The sequence below is a fragment of the Crassostrea angulata genome, chromosome 7, assembly GCF_025612915.1.
Source record: "Crassostrea angulata isolate pt1a10 chromosome 7, ASM2561291v2, whole genome shotgun sequence".
NCBI classification, from domain to species: Eukaryota; Metazoa; Mollusca; class Bivalvia; order Ostreida; family Ostreidae; genus Magallana; species Magallana angulata.
The window spans coordinates 10,241,351-10,264,470 of record NC_069117.1 but is presented as its reverse complement, the minus strand read 5'-3'; the positions used below and the strand labels follow the sequence as shown (position 1 = coordinate 10,264,470).

The following is a 23,120-nucleotide window of genomic DNA, read 5'->3' as shown; positions in this document are numbered from 1 at the left end:
TAAATTAAATAAATGTGAAATTGATGGCATGGACCGGACCACTTGTTGACCACTGAGTAAATAACGCCTGTTCTGTCAGCTGAAAATCCAAGGTTACAAGATCGTGAAAGAGGGCTGGATAACGACATTTTAGACCAGAAGAATTTCATTAAGAGAGCTCTATATACATATATTGGAAATCATTTAAGTTAAAATCTGTTTAAGATAGATATAATGGTTAATTTTTTTTACAATCAAGCCTCTTCGAATTGCAAAATCGACATATCGACAATCAAAAATGCCATCGATATGATTTAATATATTTTGAATGGTATAAAGAGAAAAAAAATACCGGTATTTAACATTTTTTATTCATTGCCCACTCACACATGAGAAATAAGAAGTTGTCGACTGCTTTGAAATAAATCCCATAAAATATTTTTTCGCACGTTACAGGAATCAATTGCTAATTTCCTGGGCTTTCACTGTAGTTGGAGGAAAAACTTTAAATCGTTACTGTTTTAAATAAGTCGTAGTGTAACATTGAATTTCATGATGTTGATTCAAAGAAACTAATTACAAAGTTCAATTTTCGAAACACACTTCAGCGTCAAAATGAAAGATGGGAGGTCGGGGCAATATATTAATTTTGCTCCAAAATTTATAACTTTTTTTTTCTTATATCTAACTAGACAATATTGAGATGGTGACCGTCTCAAAGGGCCCCACTTAAATAACGGACAATAGGAAGAAAAGAATTTTGGAGAATGTTATGACCTGGACCTATAACTTAGAAATTGTCCAGCTAGCATAGAACTAAAATTCAATCTCATTATCTCTTACATACAGGCATTTGTTTTTAATGTGAGCAAGATCAAATAAATGGAAACAAATTTACGATCTATAACTGATTTTAAAGATATCTGCTATGACCTTGACTTGATACAAAGTCACTGCACGCCATTAACAAAAAAGTTCAGTTTAAGTAAAGTAATAGCCAAATAGGGCTAAATGAAGAGTATACAAATATGCTTTTAAAAAGGGATTTTTGTGCCTGAGATATGACCTTGACACTTGACCTATAAACATCAGTCACTGCAAATTCTTTGATCAAAGACACAATGTGGGTGAAGTATAATTGTTTCAAGGTGGTCAACACATACCCTTTATTCAAAAGTTCTGATTTTCAACCGTGATTTCCAACGAAAACATCCGGTTAATTATATGGTTTAAAACTGGCGGGCGGCTGCCAAAGGGAACCCTAATTGTACGGATAAGTCCTCCTACAGTTTTCAAGATAGGAAGGTTTTTTGGTTTGTTTTTTATTTTTGTTTTTTTTTTTTTTTTTTTTTTTTTTGCAGATCAATTGTACATATATCAGAGGTGTGCATATTACTAGGATTTTGATTTCTGACAATTCATGAAAAAATACCACCTTTTGAACTTCGTCATTTTTTATTTTTTAGCAAAATATTGCATATAGGGTACTCCATTTCACTGGATACGGTAAGTAGTGTTTATCAATTCAGGGTTGACATGGATTATGGATACAGTTCACATAAAAGAAAACCCTGTTTGCTGTCACATTTACAGATTTTTACATGTTTGAGTCAAATAGGGCAAAGTGGAAAGTATATATTCTCTGAGAAAAGGAATTTAGTATGACCAGTTATGGCATTGACCTTTGACCTACAAACTTCGCCCAATATGACATTAACCCCAGACCTACACTATTCAAGGTCACTGCAAACCCTTTGACTAAGGGATAGAAGATATGCTCTGGACAAGGATTTCATACATCAATCTGCTATGACCTTAACATTAGACCTAAAAGCATAGTTCAAGATTACTGCACACCCTTTACCCATAGTACACTGTGGGTGAAGTATGAGCCAGATTGGGCCAAGGGGGGAGAAAGTATGCTCCGGACAAGCAATCTCGGACGGAAGTATGTACGGACAGACGGACGGACAGACTGATCTCTTAAGTCAGAGATCTCTTGTCCAGAGCATATCTTCTCTCCCCTTGATAAATGTGGTTTCTACAACACCCACAGAGTGCATTTGGGTAAAGAGTGTGAAGTGAACTTAAACGGCGTTTCTAGGTCTAAGGTGAGGGTCATAGCAGAGTTATATAAAAAAAATCCTTGTCAGGAGCATATCTTATCTCCTGTTGGTCTAATCTGGCTCATACTTCACTCACATACATGTAGTGCCTATTATCAATGGGTTTGCGGTGACCTAAAATAAATTTTGTAGGTTAAGGGTCAAGGTCATATCAGACCACTCAAAAATCTTTTTCTGAGCTTATATACTCTCCACTTAGCCCTATTTGGCCTATATTTCACGTAAAAAAGCTTTTAGGTAAAGGATATGCAGTGACTTTGAACCAAGTTTTAAGGTCAAATTTGTAGTCATAACAGAATCATATAAAAATCCTTGTACAAAGCATATATTTTCTCCCATCGGCCTAATGTAACTCATACTTCACATAAACAGAGCCTTTAAGTAAAGGGTATGCAGTGAACCAAGTTTCAAGGTCAAATGTGAAGGTCAGAGCAGATTAATATCAAAAATATTGGCCAAGGCATATCTTCTCTCCCCTTGGTCTAATCTGGATCATACTTAACTAACAAAATGTCTATGCTCAAGGCTATACAGTGACATTGAATGAGGTATGTAGATCAAGGTCATATCCGATCACCCAAAAATCTTTTCATTAATTTTTTTTAAAATATGATTGCCTTACATTTTCTCTTTATAAGACACGTCTATTTAAAAGATTTCATCGATAGCTTTGAAAAATATGTCTTGATGACATTACTGGACATAATTTATGAGATATTAATGTCATGCATTTATTAGTACTAAATCTTGAACTCTAGTGTGTGTTACCTGCAACCAAAACAGGTTTTCTACTTTTTCATAAAAAGTACCAAAATAATTTTTCTTTTGAACATCATGTTTCAGAAGTGATACTTTAACGATCCATAAAAACATTTTTGTGTAGCATTCCACCTTATATGTAATTAGACAACGTTGAGATGGTGACCATCTCTAAGGGCCCCGCTTCAATATTTGACAAAAAGATGAAAAGCGTTTCAGAGAATTTCGTTGTGTAGGAAACGATACTTTAACGATCCATAGAATAAAATTTTAAAACAATAGACGGGATATGTGTTCCTGCCTAGGGTATCTATTAAACATGGTAAAACTATCAGGATTTTCACAAGCAGAGTAAAGAAAAATGAAATGATTGACCAAATTATCCAAAATACCATTTCTCCCATTTTCTGTTTAAGTTTATTTACCCTTTTTGCTCTATGTAAAGAACAAGTTATTCCATTTGGGCAATGTAAATTAAAAAAAATAATTGTACTGATGATTACCAATGGAACAAATATCAAATGCCTGTTTAGTGTACAAAAAGCTCTAAATCATGTAATTACAATACAGAATTAATCAGATCATAATGACCACCAAAACCAGTCTTTATAAATATTGCATAGAGAACATAACATTGTGCTCATTTTGCAATTTAGTGGATAAAGCTAAAAACATTTAATGTTGGATTGTGCCAAATTACAAACGCTTCTATCCATATTTGAAAATCCTACAATAACATAATGAAGCAAACTAGTTACTGCATTTTTATACCCTACACAAGGAAGTCCTTCAGTCCGCCATTACGCCAATCCCTTTTTTAAGCATATCTTCTCTTAAATCTCTGCACTATGGTGGCATATCTCTGCCCCTTGTGTACAAGTTATTTTTCTATCAAATATGTTGACATGCAAGATAAATATGTTGACATGCAAGATGGTTATGTCAACATGCAACATAACTATGTCGACATGCAAGATAATTGCAATCAAATGAGAATTATTAAAAATGTCAAATATCGCCAACATGTGACATCCAAGATGCGAAATGCAACTTATTTATGTCTACATGCAACTTCTTTATGTAAACATGCAAGATAAATATGCTGACATGCAACTAATTTATGTCAACATGCAACTTATTTATGTCGACATGCAGTTTAGTTATGTTCACACGCTACTTATTTATGTCAACATGCAACTTAGTTATGTTCACATGCGAGATAAATATGTTGACATGCAACTTATAAGTTGCATGTCGACATAAATAAGTTGCATGTCGACTTAAAGAAATTGCATGTTAACATAAATAAGTTGCATGTCAACATATTCATCTCGCATGTTAACATAAATAAGTTGCATGTCGCTTAAATAAGCAGCATCTAGCACCTTGCTCGTCACATGTGGACGAGATTTTAGATTTTTTGAGATTTTATAAAATTTTTATTTGATAGCAATTTTCTTGCATCTCAACATAGATATGTTGCATGTTGACATAACTATCTAGCATGTCAACATATTTATTTTGCATGTCGACATATTTGATAGAAAAATAACTTGCACATAAGGGGCAGAGATATGCCACCATACTGCACAGAATTTTGTTAAACTTTGTAAATATTTAGGACACAGAGATATGCATATTAGGAGGGACTTCCGATTTCAGTATATTTCTCGGATTTTTGGTCGTATTGAATTTGGAATTTTGGTTTTATGTTGAATTAAGGTGGATCTCTACACCAAATAAGTGTAGGAGATTTTTGTTGCATGCATTTGTTACCAATACTAGGCACAGTATTCAACAATAATAGACCTCAAAATACAATACACTATTTTCTAGAGAATTTTTAAAATATCAGTCTGGTTCCAGATAACCCCGTATTCATCAAATTATTAAACATTTCTGTTTTAAAAATCTTATGAAAGTGAAATGTTATTAAGTTTAGAAATGAAAAACAAAAAAATCATGAATGAAGTTTGTATGATTTTTATTGGAATCCACATAAATATGAAACTAAAATATAAAAAAATTCTTTTAAGGCAAACTGCTGGACAAAATCCCACAAAAACCTGAAAATATAAACAATATTCGTTGGTTAATAGGATGAAGAAAAGAAATTGAATGAAATTGAAAAATTAAAGGAAATACTTAATTATTGCAAAAATCTTGGTATAAAAGATCCTGTTTAAGAGTTGTCTTTCTTTATTTTACATGGTCTCAAATATCTTGGGATCAATTTTTTAATTTATAAAAATCACGAAGAAAAATTAAAAAAGGAACAAGTCTATGCTAAATATGTAGATATAAGATTAGTAGTGCTTATGATAATGTTTGAAGCTGAAAAATTATATTTTTGATGAATGCATTATACAGTTATATATATTTAACTCTTTAAAACAAAATATTAGTAGTTAAATTGCCTTTTATTTTTTTTATATACAATAGCAATTATAAACAACAACCATACGCATATTAATACATACATTAGATGTCCATAGTGATACACATGCATGTGTGGAAATGAAAAACATGCTCCTTATCAGAATTCTGTCTTTTCCTCATTTGGCCTGCAAATCCCGGCCTCCACTGCTATTGCTACCTAGCTGTATTTATTTTAATCAAAATACATTAGTTTAATGTCAAAGTTTCAATGAAAGTCTTTTACTGCAAATGTTTTTTTTAAATTTGGGAAGTTAGGATCAATTCAAGAGATCGTACTACGGTACTTTCGTTTTATATTCATCATACATATATAGTTTAAATGAAAATTTGACATCTGCTTACCTATATCGATAATCCGCCTCATATGTATGATCGTCTGTTGCAGATGACATGACAAAAATGTATTGCCAATAGCAGCAGAGCAGGGAAACTGTATATTATCTAGATTCCACGTTTTCCGTATAAAACAGCTGATAATCAATGTTAGTTAAAAGCTTTAAACAGGAAGAAAATTGACTTATTTTCTAAGCGTTTTGGTGATTTCAGTCCTATCTCACCTCCTTAGTTAGAAGAGTTCAATTAAACGGTGTATAGCTATTTTGTACCACGACATAATGTTATCAATCCGGAACACAATGGCGTTTCGAACGGAAGTCAGACATGTTTTGACGATGTAGCCTTCCACCTTAAGTAATGAACTATTTGTAAGTGCAACGCCTCTTAAGCCCTTCAACGCTGCATGGAATTTAGCGAGACTTTGCAGGCATTTAGAACACAATATGTTAGGGTGCATATAACCAAAAAATTCCAATTCCATTATTTTTCGAGCAATTTTGGATTAGTAATGAACAGTTTCTAAGTGCAGCTCATCTTAAACCGCTGCATGGAATTTAGCGAAACTTTGTAGGCATTTAGGATTTTTAAAATTTCAGTTGTTACAGACAAGGAACTGATGTGCATATTTTCAGTAAATTTTTAGCTGTTGATTTTTAATTTTGCGAGTTATGCCCTTTATCAAATTATATTGTGTATCTAATGGTTGCATTGCCATTTATTATTTGTGCCGTTGTCAAGTTATGACGAAGCGTGGGGTAATTGAGATAGCTCACACTTTTTCTTTTATTTTAAACATTAAAAAAGTCATGTTAACCCTTCTAATTCACAGAGCAGATCGTATGGTTTTCCCTCGTAATAAGTTTAAACGTTCTTCTATAGCTACCGTTTTCAAAAAAGAAGTCAAGGTCGACTAACTTATAACCGTGTCATTTAGGATATGTTTAAGGTTTATAAAAGAACATTTGATGAAACGAAGTGCTCGGATAAATGACATGGTTCATCACTCATTGTGCAATCTAAGTTAAAACACCCATTGATTGCTGACATCTGTAAGTTTAACATTTCACATATTTACGTCTTTTCATGCTCATGTTGTCTATCGCTGATAATTTTTAACGTCTGGGGTTGCCAAAAACACCCTACGTTTACGAATGTAGCATGAACGAAAGAGTTATCTTTGAAATGTAAAATCAGCCTTTAGTTCCAAGGGTTAAGATACTTGGACATAAAGTTTATATCTGGAAACAAATATGCAATGGTTGTCTGAAAGGGCTCTGGATTGATGTTTGTTTTTGGAATGAAGAACGGGTCCAAATCGACTCATCTGATCAAGTTGTAAAGGGCGTGTATGTGCGGTTTTTTCATATCACCGATGTGTATATGGTCTCTATTCAATCTTAGATTGTTTGTCAAATATTTTATGCGTCGTTGATCCAAAACATGTAATTTTACTTGTGAATAATATTAATTATAATTAATCATTTCGTGTCTTAAATAAATAACTAAAATATCTTGGCATTTAATTGAGATTGAAGTAAAGACACGAAATAACCCTTAAACTTGACGTCTCATTATACAATGTATATCTATGTTTAGTTAACTGGTCATGCAAAAATAGATCTTCGTTCTAAAGATAAAGAGGTCGTTATGTAAACAAATTCCAATAGAAATTTCAAAATGTTTGTTTGAAAATAAATTTGAAAAGGATACACATGCGCCACCCCAATGCCGTGATAGTATAGTTACCGTTACACAGTTATTTGAACCCGTTTCATCGACCGCTTTTCCAAAGTCAGGCCTAGGGGCCATAAGACTTAGACGAGCTCTGTTCTGATCAAAGTCTCTCTTTAAAACAGATCACGTTTAGTGGAAAAGTGGGACTTAAAGGGGCATGGTCACGATTTTGGTCAATTTCTATTTTTTCTTTTTTTATTATTTACAATGCTTTAGGAATGCATCTCTAATGATCAAATGAAATTTGAGAGTCATAAGTAGAGATATAAGCAAGATACAGGGCTCACAATTCTCTGTCATGTAAACAAGGCTCGTGCCCTGTTTTTGTTTTCATAAGTTCAATATACCAGTATAATATCTTTTTTCATCCTGATTTGTCTATCTTCTTATTCATTTTAAGCATAAATAAATAGTTCCTAACGTTTAACACATTCACTTTAGGTCTAAAACAGGAATTTTTACTTCAACATTCAAAATGTAAACAAATGCTTTGTTTACATTGCAAAGAATTTTAAGCTCTGTAACTCGCATTTAACTTAACGAATGACATTCAAATTTTGTTTGCCTATTAAAAATGCCTTACCGGAGCATTATAAACACTAAAATCAAAAAAATAATTTTTGCCCAAAACTGTGACCTTTAATATAGGCCAAATTTAAGTTCGTCTAAGACTTTAATATTGTGTCTGAAAAAGATGTGCCCTATACCAAGAATTCAAGTGTTTGAAGTACAATCATTCAATGATTTAAGATTTGACACGCTTGTAACATAACTCTAATCCTGTTCAACTTGCATTCCTGAGGTATTCTTAATGCGACCTTGACAGGTGAAAGTTCATATTAATTATACAGGTATATTTCACGCCGATCATTAATTAATTGATTTCGTTGGTAATTTATGAAACTCCTATCATTTTGAATAACTTTCATATCACCCATTGAATTGAAGCGTATTTGACAGCAAGTATTCTCAAAAATGGATACAGTGTATCTGATCCCGTTAACCTTAACCTTTTGATGAAATAGACCGTATATTGAGCATATTTAGCTGTAGCAGAGACTCATTATTATGATCTTAAGCTATTTGATACTTCAGTCTATAATTAACCGTTTTTTAAAAGGAAAATAAACCTTTATTACACATTTATCATGATTAAGTCTCTGTACATTCATTTTCTGCACGGCATACAAGCACGGAATATCTCTTATAAATTGTTTACATAATTATTTCTTCAGGGTCAAGACTTGTAGACTTGTGTAGTCGTGTAAAACATAAAACAAATGAATAGTATTAATTCTTATTGATATTAATTGAAGTCATGATTAATTCATTTTAATTCTTTTTATTTTCGGGAAGAACCTAAATATACGATTTCTAGAAATGATTATGAACAGATGAAGTCCTTAATAACCTTTACCAAACAAATCAAGCAGAGCAATTATTTTTACTCAAATTTATTGCAAAATGTTTAAAGGGGCATGGTCACGATTTTGGTCAAATTCAATTTTTATGTTTTTATTATTCAAAATGCTTTAGAAAGGCATTTCTAATGATCAAATAAAATTTGAGAGTCATTCGTAGAGTTATAAGCAAGATACAGGGCTCACAATTCTTTGTCATGTAAACAAGGCTCGTGCCTTGTTTTTGTTTACAAAGGTACAATATACCAGTAAAAAATATTTTTCTAGCTTATTTGTCTATCTTTTCATTTATTTTAAGAATAGATAAACAGTTTCTAACATTTGACATATTTGTTTAGGTTTAAAACTGAATTTTTTACTTCAACGTTCAAAATGTACACAAAGCTTTGTTTACATGGCAAAGAATTTCAAGCTCTGCAACTCGCTTATAACTCAACAAATGACACTCAAATTTCGGTTGCCCATAAAAAAATGCCTTTCTGAAGCATTGTAAATATTAAATTCGGAAAAACATTTTTTGACCAAAATCGTGACCATGCCCCTTTATTAAGCTTAACTTGAAATATGTGCTTGTCAGTTGGATAACGAGTGAAAGGTGCTACAGTACATATGGAAGCCTCTATCATTTGTCAAGTAGAAAATCTCGGCTTCATTAAACGGTCTCCATACATCACCGTTAAAAGCTTTATATGGATCCTTTCTTTGTTCCGTCTCTAGCTTCTTAAATTGGCGTCTTTCTTTAAGTACACATTACATGTCACCCAGATTCAAAACGGAGAAGTGACAGCATCCTTGCATGGAACGGTCCATGGCTTCTGCTTTCTATTTTGCCATTGAATGGCTTCACTTCCCCGTCTAGGCTTAGTCAAACTTTTAAGTAATCATTCAAAATCCATTTCTATATATAAACTGTTGTCCACGTAAATGGAGGCGGTCAGAAGCTTTTCTCCGTGTCATGTCTCTATTCATTTCGTTTCACTGGATACGGAAATGGTGGATATATTAAGAAGAATTACGGTAACTTCAAGTCTTAGCTAATCGCTGCATACGATTCCTTCGCGGCGATCAGAAAGGAACGTTTTTTCCCCATCTAGTCTGGCGGCGTCAATCGCTTCTAGCGTGTTTCTTGCTTATGTTCATCTCTATTTCCTAACCTGGATGAAGTTCGAGTGGCAGCGAGGAACAGGCTCTACATTTCCTGATTAAAAGAGATGTTTTTTTCTTTTGTCTCTTCTTACGTCATAAAACATTTGTGTAAATTAGCACCGAAAGCGACATTTTCTTCAGGTGTGTTAGAGTTTGGACTTCGGTTGTTATTTTCGTCTTGGAATTTTCTGGTTTGAATTCAAGAAGTTGGGTCGGATTCTCGTCAGTGTTACAGCGAAAATTTATTTTTGTTTTAAATGCGTTTGTCAACAGCTTGATCGATGACATTGAACATAAGTACATTGGTCGGTGCTGGACCGCTCCCGGAGAACGATCATGTCTTTTTTGGGCAAATTCTTCCTGGGCTAGGATCAGGTGAGACACACGTTTCTAATCTAAAACTAAATCTTGGTTTATATTCTAGTTTAAAAACTATGTTTGATTTTCAATAATCTATTCAAATTTAGTAGTTTATATAATATGGCGTCTGCAATCAAGTGGAAATTTAGAAATGCTCGTTAGATAAGGTAATTTCAATGGGACTATCAAAGAAAAATTATATTTATGTTAGAAAGTAATAACTCATAAAAACGACATTGTGAAATAAATGTTCGATATACTAGTGCATTCCCCTCATTATATTTTTCACTTGCAAGTTTTCCGAACGGTTATATGTTGTTCACACAAATAATGATTGCCTATCGGGATGCCAAGGTGAATATTTTGTTGATATTAAAGAAAGTTCCTCCGATTAACCGAGGGCACCTGTAGCTAAGAGAGATCAGAATACACGACCAATTCTGATTACAAGATATCCACAACATTAAAAACGGAATCGGGGAGAAATGTTTGTAGCACAACATGTTTGGATTACGTTTTTGACAGATTGATGTCTCTGACATATTTTTGAGAATATCGTTCTCATCATAATTGCTTTTTCAAACGCTGGGTTACAAAGTGAATGCAAAGGATGGACGAACCAAGAAAAATATGAACTAGATGGATATATTAGAAAAGTCACAGTAGAAAGACAATAATTTACATAGGACTTTTTAAACCTAAGATGTATGATGTACGAGACATATACTTAACATCTTTTACGACCAAATTAGTTGTAATGTATATATACATATATTTTTAATTATATATTTTTAACATGTATAATTACACCAGGAACGTCTCTGTATAGTAATGACAACATTAAAATTGAGTCTTTTCAGCATTCAAGGCCTACAAAACCGAGACAATTTGCATAATCTGCCAAAGAATAAGATATAGAGAAGCCATCGGCATTCTGCGGATGATACGATGTTTTATTTTACTTAAAGTAAGATGATTTGTACAAGATGCTTTCTTTTCTGTATTGAATAAAAATAACAGAAAACACAAAAAATGTTTCACGGAATTTATTTTTCAAGTCTGCTTTCCGTTACTGATAAGTTCGAAAACAGAAACTGGAGTGCGGGTCCAAACAATATCCTAATTCCCTGCCTCAGGATCTATAGGTCGATTTGATCGCCGCTATACCTCGGTGTAATTTGTGCGTAAGCTGCTTTATTCTCTCGGGTACGACATCTGAAGCATTCCCTGGATGAGTCCATCTTCATTAGGACAGCAGACTGCTTTGCCTCGCTCTGAAGGTCTTATCATAACAAAGATATATGATTAATAAAGACCAATGACGGTACATTAGGACCAGTTTATGACCAAATCCGTTACGTTTTGGATAATGAGAATTTTTTGTTTTGATGTGTACATGTTATTACATGTTGTACATGGACACACGGTGCTGAACTTTGTATAATACCGTATTTTGATTGCCAAATCTCAAAGGCTCTCTGGAAAAGCATTCTGTCGGTGGATTTGCTAAACTTCTTACCATTGCATGCTTTATCTATATGCCCATCATTAAACGTATGTATAGGAAGGATTCCCCTAAGCTGCCGTTTGTATTGAAACGATATCTTTAATGTTACTCGTTGAGCATCGAAGCCATCATAAGGGACTATCAAATAGACTTTTGTCGCTGTAACTACATTGTAGACTATTCCCGTCTCCAGTTTTTATAGTTGAAATGCTTACTTTAAAAATTTTTCGTTCATGTACACAGTGCAGCATGTGCAAATGGTACGTGTACGTTTATTTCAAAATGACCATGTGAAGTTAGTAACTGGATGGGTTTTTTTAAGGAGGTTAAAAGTATTGGCACACATGGCACACAATGTTAATTGCCTAGGTTTCTGTAATGGTAACAGCTATATGCATCCCGTTCATGATACCGTGTTATTTTGTGGGTGTTTTTATTCTTAGTCTACGGATTCATAGACAATTTATTCCAACCAAATGTTTAATTTTAAAATATTGTAATGCATGCAATGACCCTGGCAATATGGTAACAAGATTTTATTTTAAAATTCTATTTATATCGTCATTAATTTGCGGTTTCATATAATTAGTCTTGAAGTAAACATAGATATAAGATTTTTCAAAATGTTGAGAAGAAATGTGATGGTATAATATGTAAAAAGAATTTTTTCCATGATAAACAAGAAATATGAATGTTTCATAATATTTACTTAATTACATTTGATATATCCTTTAATTAAGTTTTTGATTAATTAAACATTTTTTTAGTTCCAGGAGATGATACAGACGATGTTCACGGTAACCATTACTTTATTATAAATATCAATTTTGTTATTCAATAACATTCTTTAAAATTAAGAATGTTCAGTTAATTTTAAGACAAACATATACAAAACTCACGGTTAACTGTTAAAATGATAAAACTAAATAAATAAATTTATATATTAAAAAGAACTATTATAATGCTCTTATTATAGATAAAGATGTCTTGGGTAATCTAAATGCAATCGTTTAAATCTTTTATGTAACTAGTTTCCATTCCTTTCTTTTTAAATGAATGATCATTTATGCTTGGTTAACTTTTTCTTTATGTTATTCAAGATCCGCCTCCCTCCTCGGGAAACTCTGATAATGGTAAGGAAGAAACATTTTTGACTGCAGTGTTGGTATTTGAGCTTGCATTAATACATTTACATTGTCGTAACTCAATTGTGATGGAAAATAACAGGAAGCAAAATGACTTAACTTTTTAAGGCTTCAGAAATTGCAAGATGGGGCTTCAACTAAAGACATACGAGCTTTCATCTATTGTTCTGTTCCAACGTTGACAGATAGAACTATCTGGTGACCGTTCCTTAACGCTTAGTAACATCGACAAACATATAAACGACATGTGTTCATCAGAGACTCGTTCCGTAAATGCTAGGGCATATGTATTTTTTTTTTAACTCTTACAAATGCTCTAAGTAGGTCAAGCTGCAATATCTAAACAAAAAAGATGCATCTGTTAGTTGGGTTTTGTTTCCGTTTGGCATTTCTTGCACTCGATGCTTTGTAAAAATTTATCAGGTTTCGCACAGAAATTCAGTTCTAATCGAATTAAGTGTTGCATTCTTGGTGGTGGTATTTTTTGTATAATATGCAAAGGCGTCTATAAGTTTAAGTTTGTTTTATTTGCAAGACGAGGTTATTTCCCCCATTACAGGATATTTTTAAGTACCCACCATATTTTTAGTCTTAGGAATTTTTCAAATCATACATCACTTTTAAAATGACAACTGACAAAAAAGTTGATGTGTAGATTTTTCTTGTATTGATTCTTGCTTCCATTATACTCATCTAAAAGCGACTGATAACGTCTCCATGTTTTTAAACCAAGAAAATAATACATAATACAAGTACATTACATGTGTCATACGACTATTAGATGAAATAAGTTCTTCTTATAGAGTTGGTCTTCTCTTCTCATAATAGAAAGGATTAATAAAACAAGAAGATGGGGAAAAAAGATAATCGGAATAACTTACCATTTGCTTTAATCATAAAATACAATTTCAAATTAAACATTTTTTTTCAATTGAATATATTTGATATGTTATGATACAAATTTTCAAAAGGGTAATTTCTAAATATATTCAGTTAGAAATATTTCAAAAAACGATAAGAAAAAAATAATAAATCCTTAAGTTTGGTGGTATCGAACCCACAACCTTAAAACCCAAGTTCTATACAGTTACCTAATGTCTAACCAGTAAGCCATTTCAATCACAAAAAATTGCGTTGTTTTATGCTAAATGAGACGTTGGCCATGAATTTACGGACGTATTATTTGTCTATAACGTTCAATTGTTTGGCTACAAAATGACATTTTTAAAGTAAAGTGGGTCATCTCTCCACATTTTTGTTGATTGAAATTGGTTTTAATTCCATTAAACCGCATTTAGACTATGACAAAAATATGGAGCTCAGACCCACTCTATAAAAGAAAAGGCTTTGAAGTTATAAAAATGACACTATTTGGAGATTTTGACACGGATACGCCAGTTTAAATCAACCTGTTGCAAGTATTTAAAATATTTAAGGGTTACAAACCGATGTTACGTTAAATTTACTTTGTTTTTAATTATTTTTTTTAAGTACCAGATTTAATGATATTTTAATTTTGCAGTTTCTAATCATTTCTCATATGGGCGTTTCACTCGCCTTATTCACTCATCTTCTTTCTGCAAGTTTTTGCGCACTGTTAATTGCAACTTTTTAAAACTGTAGCTCTCAGGTCGTCCATCCGAGTTTTTTTTTTTTAGACCGGAAGCTACAAACCTGCAGGTACCTCTGCAATGTAACCTTCAGTTCCGTGAATGAATCTTTTCTTTTATTAAAGATGACAGCTCAAGTTTTCCTTAATGTTGTAAATTGTTAGAACATATTGGCAGTTGTTACTTTAATGTTCTTTGAAAATATAGGGAAGTATTTTTCTTGTCACGATAAATTAAATTTCCTGTGTTTACTAAGAAACTGTTCAATTTTTAATGCCATTTTTTTACACCGCTTTCTTTGATTTAACATTTGATATCACTGTTTGAAAAAAGTTTAATGTAGATTGTATTTGCATTAAAAGTATTTAAAAGATCTTACCAAAAATGTTCTTTATACGACATTAAAAAACAAGAAACCTAAATTTTCTTGCGTTTCAAAAAATATCATATTTAGATCTAAAAGAAACATGCTAAGTAATTAATTTCATACATCCCACGAATATTCTAACCTCGAGTTTAGGAAAGGGATTTTTAAGTTTGCTCTTATTTATTAGTTTTACATAGAAATCTGCCATAATATAAGAAAGTGTAAAACTCAAGAGACATATGATGCACATTGAACATATGGCATATCGTCATTCCTTCAAACTACATAGAAAAAAATCGTATATGATGCCTAAAGTCACTATTACCCTAGATACTGAAACAATCTTGGTCACCAAGTTTATATGCATGTAATTAGATGAGGTTTTAGATAATTCACTCCCCCGTCACTCCAAAAAATCCAAAAAGTTTTTCGACAAACACACTACCTTAAAATGAAGTCGACTATTCAATATAATCAATAAATATATTTTAAAAACTCCAAAGTGTTTTGCTAATATATTTTGGTTTCGGATAAACATGTAATTACTTGTAAAATTATTATTAAGTAGTTTCAGTAATGTATAGTTTTAATATTTTAAAAATTATTTGGTATGACAAGCTATAATGGACAAGTTTCCCTATATAATGTTGTGAGCAATGTGGTTCCTGGGCCTCTCATTTTATTTGAAGTCTAAATAATGGACGTTGATATTTTAAATGATAACCCCCCTTCCCAAAATACATTAGGATGAACCTGTCATACTATTCTACCTTTCTGGGCGGACATTTAAAGGCCACAGATAAAAAGCAAAAACCAAGAAAGCAAGATACTAGAAGGATTTGCCTCTTTCCAGAATCTCATAAGAGATAATCGATACCTCTTGGAAACCTCTCTATCATTCTCGTGACATTGGACTGATTAACTGATTAGAACGACAGAGATCTGAGTTTAGGATTAACATTTGACACGCAATGAATGGTGCTTTGGACGGGCATTAGGTGTAACTGTGCTGTGTCTTCTCAGATTGTGTTTGTAATTAAAATCACAGAAACATTATATGGTTTCAATGCATGAAATGTTCAACACAAAACAATAATATCACTTATATACCCCTTAAGTTGATGATTCTACATTATTAATAGTAAAATTAATTTGCAACTACATTAACTTGGAAAATAAAATAAAATATATGCTGGGTAACAAATTACTACTAATCTTAACTTTATCGTCAACATAAATGCTTTAAATGTGCTTTAGAAAGCAATCGGAGGCAGACATTTATTTTTCTTTCAGTGAACGTGGTTTAAGCTTAATATCATAGAAAAATGATTTCCATAATAACTTGATTTCTAAATCATTTAATTATTTCATTGAAATATCAAATGACATTCAATTTTAGATAACTGTACGTTTCTCTTTGTTCAATGATAACAAATTCATCAAAAAATCGTAAAAAATAAAACTTATTTCCATGGTTACCGATCTCCTTCATCATTTTATTTTCAATTGCATTCATTTTTCATTAAGAATCGATTAGCACATACATGCTTCTTGGATTCATATTCTACTTTCCATGGTAACAGTAATGTAATTATCACTTTGTTGATAAAACTCACATCATGTGAGTAAACATACATATTTTAAGACAGATTTGTTTTATACATTATTTACTAGACTAAGTATACAAATAATAGACCGCGATTAATACTGTATTCTATAGAATGATGTACGTTAACTTACCTACCAAGGTTTGATAACTCTTATTTGTGCATCGACATAAGATTTAAGATTCCATCTTACTTTATGTCGGTTGTCGTGGAGACAAATGATAAACCAGCCGGTCAGAATTTGTTTTTGAGGGCAAAAAGATGAAATAATTTAGGCCCAAGATCTACAGTGTTTGTCTTGGTACACTGTAGGGATTGTGTCACTGAGAATGACTGATGCTGACGCAATCTCGAATACCTTTTTTGTAGAGTGTTCTTGCCTGTGCATTAGGTGACACAATTAAAATTTTTGCTTGTCTTTTAAAAGCAACATTTTGGTTTTGGCTTGCCTTATAAATGAACACTACAAAGTTTGTGCTTATCTTATCTGAGAAATATTACAAAGGTTTGGTTAGTCATCAAAATAACATTGATTGTAACATCACAAAGTTTTGGCTTGTCTTATCAGTGAAACATTAAATAGTTTTGGATAATCAGCGAAACATAACAGTTTTGGTTTGTCATCAGTGTAACTTAACAAAGTTTTGGCTTGTCTTATTAAATCATTGAAACATTTTTAAGTTTAAGCTTATCTAATCGGTAAAATATTACAAGTGTTGGCCTGTCTTGTGAGTGAAACATAAACAGTTTTGGATTGACTTAATATAAGTATCTGAATTGTTTTATAAGTATTCTTTCTTGTCTAATAAGCATAAGATTGTCTCATAGTGATGAATCGGACGATAAAACCTTGATGATTTATTTCGCAGATTTTGTTTTGATCATTTTATACAATCAAAATATTAGTTTTGAATCATAGGAATAGCTAGTCTTGAACAATATATGAATATCAGCATCAATATGTTGGTTTAAATTTCACAGTGAATAGTGTACAGCTATTCAGGTTAATGGTAGGCTTTTCGACAGGAAATGAGAAAAGGATAAAGGGAATTAAGTCTGTATTAGCGGACTCGTTTCGGACTAAAGAATTAAGAACTGTCATTAAATACAATTTGTTGAATGGTTATCGATTTTTTTTACACGTTTGGACATACTGTGCTGGTTGTTCAAAGTAACGTTTTCATTGATGATTACCCATGATTCCATTTTATGTGATTAGCAGGGAAATCGCTGCGCGAAAATAAATTTGCTTTTGACAGAGCCGTTTTTAGACTTTCCGGATAATTAAACGATTATTTACGGGCTGTACACAAAATATGTTCCAAGTGATTAGGTTGACAAAAATACCATGGTACATGACCGCGCAAGAAAAAGTTCGAAGACGGGTTCCATTAAAATTTTAGCAATAGTAATAAAATTAAAAACAGAGTCAAACTATCATTTCAGCTCGGGTTATGTACATGTATAAGAATATAATTGTAGGTGAGAGAATTAAATGTCAATAACATTCACATCTATTTAGTAACTACACATAACACTGATTAATAGAAGTGATGACAACTAGGATAGATCTCTTAACATATTGAAATATTGATTCTATTGTGGTTGAAACGATCCAGCATTAAGGAGTGAACATCCTTTTGTTAATTAAATCACGACCATATTCAAACCAAGCAGACTATTTGCTGAAGCTTACTCTCCCACGCGTTAGACAAGTTCGAAATGAATAAGTCATGGACTTGTGCATGTAATCCGGCACTCATTTAAGTACAGTATGTTCAAGAAAGATGACGAATAAAAGAAGTATGGACGTCTCAATTGAAGGTCTATCTTAAAATTCATGATAGGCATAAAACTGACATGTATTTATTGTCATAGAAACTGATTGCATCCTTTTTTTTAAAAAAAGATCATTTAAATTTCATATTTTTTAAATTTCAAAATGTTCTCAGGAAACTTCCGAAAGTGCTTCACGACTGCGGATTGCGAAGTACACAACAGTTCATCAAGGGGTATACAAGAGGACGTTCACTGCGCGGACCATGCCGGCCGGGGGTACAAAACGTGCTTCTGTGTGTCCATTTTGAAGGAGACTGACAAGGATGGGTCCTGTGAAACTCGTATGGCTCACTTCTCTTACTTTATCTTCTATTGTTTTTGTTTTTCTCATACATCTTTTGTTTCGAACGCTCCTTCGATTCAATGAGAATCAATTTAAAATAGCCAGAAATCTTAATTGTAAAATATGTCATGCTGGCTCCAGCATCAGAAGGAAAGGGATGTATTTATTATGTCTTCTTTTATTAAGATTTGTATTGATATAATTAGATGCTCGTTGACTTGCAGCTGCTACCATATCATCACAAAAGGTCAGAGATTCCGGATTCTTCGTTTCTGTTGGCAACAATGTCACCACCAACTCAAACAGAGTTTGTACATTTTTTATATTTTTATTATTTCTTTCTTTCGATGGCGGTAGCAAAAGTGTTCTTATTCTTATTTTACATTTAAAGTTTTGAAATCAATAGAATTGAAATATACATGGATCTTGAAAAATTTTAATTGTCATAGTTTTAAATTTGATGAGATGAGTTTGACAGTTATTCAAAAGCCTATGTATGTCAGTTTATTTACATATAATTGTTACTGAATCAAGTGTGAATCTACATAAGAAAAGGATAAAAATGAAGTTGATACGAAATTGAATAAATATGATATTATGTCATTTTTCATTTTTTCAGACCCAGAACAACCTTGTACTATCAGCTGAAGAGACACAGACTCTTCTCCAAATCTTTATCCCCGTATCTTTCATTGTTACTCTTCTCACAATACTTATTCTCGTTTTCGCGCGAAAAACACAACTTTGTCAAAGAAAGAAAAAGAGAAAAGACGTCATAATCCGGAACAATGAAGACATTCAGTTATTAGATAGAATGAACTTTGTGAACAAAAATCCAACATATTTTATGACGTCACAAGACAAGTCCGAGGAGAAGAAAATTTCAATTAAGGAGATTCCATACGAGAGGGTGAAGATTATTGAAACCGTAGGGGAAGGGGCCTTTGGTCACGTGTATAAGGGTATAAGCTTTTTGAAATTACCAAATGTTCATCTTCATGTAAAGTATAACTACTTATTGCGAGTTTTATCATAACACATGGCAGTAAATGATATGCCAATGTTAAAGGTTTTCTTTCTCATTTTGTAAGACGCATTTCATTGGAGATTTTTTATGATGAAAACTTTACATAAGGATTGACAAAAGAATCAATACAACACGATTTTTAAATCAGGATAATGTGGCTAAAGCTCATGAGAACATACAAATAAATTAAAACTTAAGAGTTCGTTTAAAATATGATATTTTAAATTTTTCTGCAGGTTTATATTACACCCCAGATAGTCCGGATGCTACAAACGTTGCTATAAAAATATTGAAAGAGGGTGTGTCGAATGAAGTTAAGGAAGATTTTGAAAGAGAAGTGGAAATCATGAGCAACTTCAGCCATGATAATATCCTGAGTCTTCTTGGTGTAATTACAAAAGGTAAAAGGATTTTCCAATAATTTCACTTTGTTAAATATGTACCATTAGAATATACATGTAACTTGTCAAACCAATAGTTATTTTCATTATATACCAGATGTTGGAGATTCTCCCTACATGATCTTTGAGTACATGATCCATGGTGACCTAGCAGAACTTCTTCGCAGAAATGACCCGGTGATGCGGAAAAACGAAAATGACTTCAAGCTGCAAAAGGTATTTCAAAAGTTTAGATACCCTTATCTGAATTCAAAATCTAAAGTATGCTGTCAGTTTATAAACTGTGACATAATTACTTTGATCCCTCTTCCAAGAAAATGCGCGTAGGCTTGAAAAAGATTTTTTCATTCAAATTCTATTCAAGACTTGTTTTTTTGCAGAAAAACATCCCTTGTCTAAAACTGCGATTTGCTTTCCATTGATTAAACACAATAAAACATCGACTGAATTTAAAAAAACGGTGTCATTTCTGTCGTCATACAGTGTAAATAAGTGTCAATAGGTACGCTAAATGAATTTGAATCATATCAAATGACATCAACATAAACTCAAGCAATTTAATTGTTGATTTATTGTGGCCAAATATTCTCTTAATCATATACCGGTATGGTCCTTTTGTTAGGTTACAGTAAAAAAAAGGCTCTTCTAATAATACCCTGTTAAACTATAGAAAATCGTTTTAAATAAATAAAAACTATTTAATTTATCGAAATTAGACAAGCCAAATTTGATAACTGAACGATTTGAAATGTCTGTTCATTACAAGACTTTTGGCCTCTACATTGACCTTAAAAGAACATGACGTGTTAAAGAATTCCCACACAAGTTGAATTTAGTAGGACAATTACACATATAGAGTTGCACGTTTCCATAAAAATGACTAGTGCGATAGACTGGCAAAGGTCAACGAATTTTAAGACAGTACATGTATCTGGAATTAATTCCCATGTAAAGTTTATAAAAATACCCAAGTCACTAGGTAAAATGTGCCTGTCGATCCTTTTAAATTGATTTTCACTACCCTTTAGGATGGGTAGTATGGTTTGTGGAATCAATTAACACTTTACTTAAGACTCTAAGTGCTCATTATCACTTGTTTCTCTTCTAGAATTCCCATAAAAGGAATTTATCCACTTTTCTTATTTTCCATGACAAACAGGATGTGAGAACGACTACTATTCGCCTACTTAAAGATTTTATTTAATCCCCATCATAGCTCGTCATTTTTCAATGTTACTGTAATTCACGACAATATTTAACCAAATGCATACTGTACAATTTATAAATCAAGTAATTCGGTAAAGTTAGGGCTTTCTATATTTTGACGTTGAAATATGGTCCTTTTGTCATGTTGTGATTTTTAGCTCACCTGAACCGAAGGTTCAAGTGAGCTTTTCTGATCACCCGTTGTCCGTCGTCCGTCCGTCCGTCTATCCGTCCGTCTGTAAACTTTTCACATTTTCGACTTCTTCTCAAGAACCACTGGGCCAAATTTGGTACAAAGCATCCTTATGGATAGGGAATTATAAATTGTGAAAATAAAGGGCACACCCTTTTCAAAGGGGGAGATAATTGCGAAACAGTAAGTATAGGGTGCGTGTGTTTAAAAATCTTCTTCTCAAGAACCACTGCACCAGAAAAGCCAATTTTTACATAAATGCTTGTCTATATTGTGAAGATTATAAATTGTAAAAATCGTGGTCCTCCGACCAAAACTGGGGCCCCAGGCGGGGTTCAAAGTTTACATAGAAATACATAGGAAAAATTTTTAAAAAATCTTTTTCTCAGGAACCACTGCAACAGAAATGCCAATAGTAACACAAAAGCTTGTATATATAGTGAAGATTCTAAATTGTAAAAATCGTGCCCCCCCCCCCCCCCCCCCCGGACCAAAACTGGGGCCCCAGGCGGGGTTTAAATTTTAACATAGAAATACATAGGAAAAATGTTTACATGACTTTTGTTCCATATATTCAAATTAATTGTGCACCTAAAAACCCAACTGTATCTCCCTGATTATTGACAACTCATTGCATAAGTATATAAGGTTGTTAAATCAAGAAATGACGGATGAATACGATAAGGTGTAAAAATTCACTAAATATTATTTTAGTTTATCGCTTACATTTTATTTGGATACCGTGCCCGATAAAAATAAAAATTAATATGTAAATTTATTTGTTATCGGGCACGGTCTCCAAAATAAATGTAAGCGATAAGTTTATCTTGTGATTTTGTTGCAATATTGCAGCTAGTTTGGTTGAGCATTATAGATACGGCAAATCAACGCATGTGGTGTGGATTCATTTGTAAACAACCATACCATAGATAATCTTGTTTCACACGGGAATTAAATTTTAAAAAGTATGTTTTATTATAATTAGGGAAACACTGTTAATGTGTTACCGTCGTATACAAATGATGAACCCATGAAATTTGTTCTCAGAGTGTTTAAAGCAGAAAGAAGATAATTTATTTTTGAACTTTGAAATTTCTTCGATTTTTGTAACCATGATGAGTTATGATTCATTGTATTACAAATGCATCACTACATATTTTATAAGGAAATATACTGAGTAAACAATCACATAGTGATGTTAAAATTTCATATTTAAAAATATAGTAGCATATTGTGGTATTTATGGACTTATTGTACGTACGACCTAACTCAGACAGCGCGTGCAAAGATCTCTATCTCGCGATCGCGGGCTCCCTGATCGAGGACGGATGTGACCCGGTGCATGGCTAGGGCTATTGTGAACTCATGTTGATGAACCCATGTTTTATGTGTATTTGTATGCTGTCTGCTTGGCAATAAATACTATATTATGTACGAATTTAGTTGCACAAAATATTTTTATTCTGATATTATTTGATATACGACTATTGGTACAGAAATTTAAATTAATGATACCTGTTTTTAAGAAAATGTCAGCCCGAGGCCCTTGTGGGCGTTCCGGCCTTTGATATGTATAGTGAAGATACTAAATTGTAGACCCTCGGACCAAAAGTGGAGCCCCAGGCGGGGTTCAAA

The 23,120-nt window shown here is 32.6% G+C and overlaps 1 protein-coding gene and 1 long non-coding RNA gene across 6 annotated transcripts in view; one reads left to right on the top strand and one right to left on the bottom strand.

Annotated features, from left to right (window-relative positions):
- Window positions 1-23,120, top strand: part of LOC128156341 (tyrosine-protein kinase transmembrane receptor Ror-like) — a 43,516-nt gene that overhangs the window by 16,229 nt on the left and 4,167 nt on the right. Inside the window, exons 1-9 of one of the 4 annotated variants that reach the window (XM_052818442.1) lie at window positions 8,947-10,081; window positions 10,214-10,315; window positions 12,575-12,604; window positions 12,908-12,940; window positions 18,489-18,656; window positions 18,883-18,965; window positions 19,278-19,620; window positions 19,922-20,086; window positions 20,184-20,302. In XM_052818442.1, the coding sequence (XP_052674402.1) occupies window positions 10,222-10,315; window positions 12,575-12,604; window positions 12,908-12,940; window positions 18,489-18,656; window positions 18,883-18,965; window positions 19,278-19,620; window positions 19,922-20,086; window positions 20,184-20,302 (1,035 nt within the window). In that variant the 5' untranslated portion in view covers window positions 8,947-10,081; window positions 10,214-10,221. Of the gene's footprint in view, window positions 1-8,946; window positions 10,316-12,574; window positions 12,605-12,907; window positions 12,941-18,214; window positions 18,361-18,488; window positions 18,657-18,882; window positions 18,966-19,277; window positions 19,621-19,921; window positions 20,087-20,183; window positions 20,303-23,120 lie in introns of those variants that run through there. The other 3 variants (XM_052818441.1, XM_052818440.1, XM_052818443.1) reach the window with 3 other exon arrangements.
- On the bottom strand, window positions 4,832-5,999 carry LOC128156343 (uncharacterized). Of its 2 annotated transcripts, XR_008239702.1 has the most exons (3): window positions 5,646-5,999; window positions 5,345-5,464; window positions 4,832-4,930 (listed from the first exon to the last, which is right to left on the bottom strand). It is a non-coding gene; the product is annotated as an uncharacterized LOC128156343 (long non-coding RNA). The 2 variants fall into 2 exon arrangements; XR_008239701.1 differs by having other exon boundaries at window positions 5,345-5,999.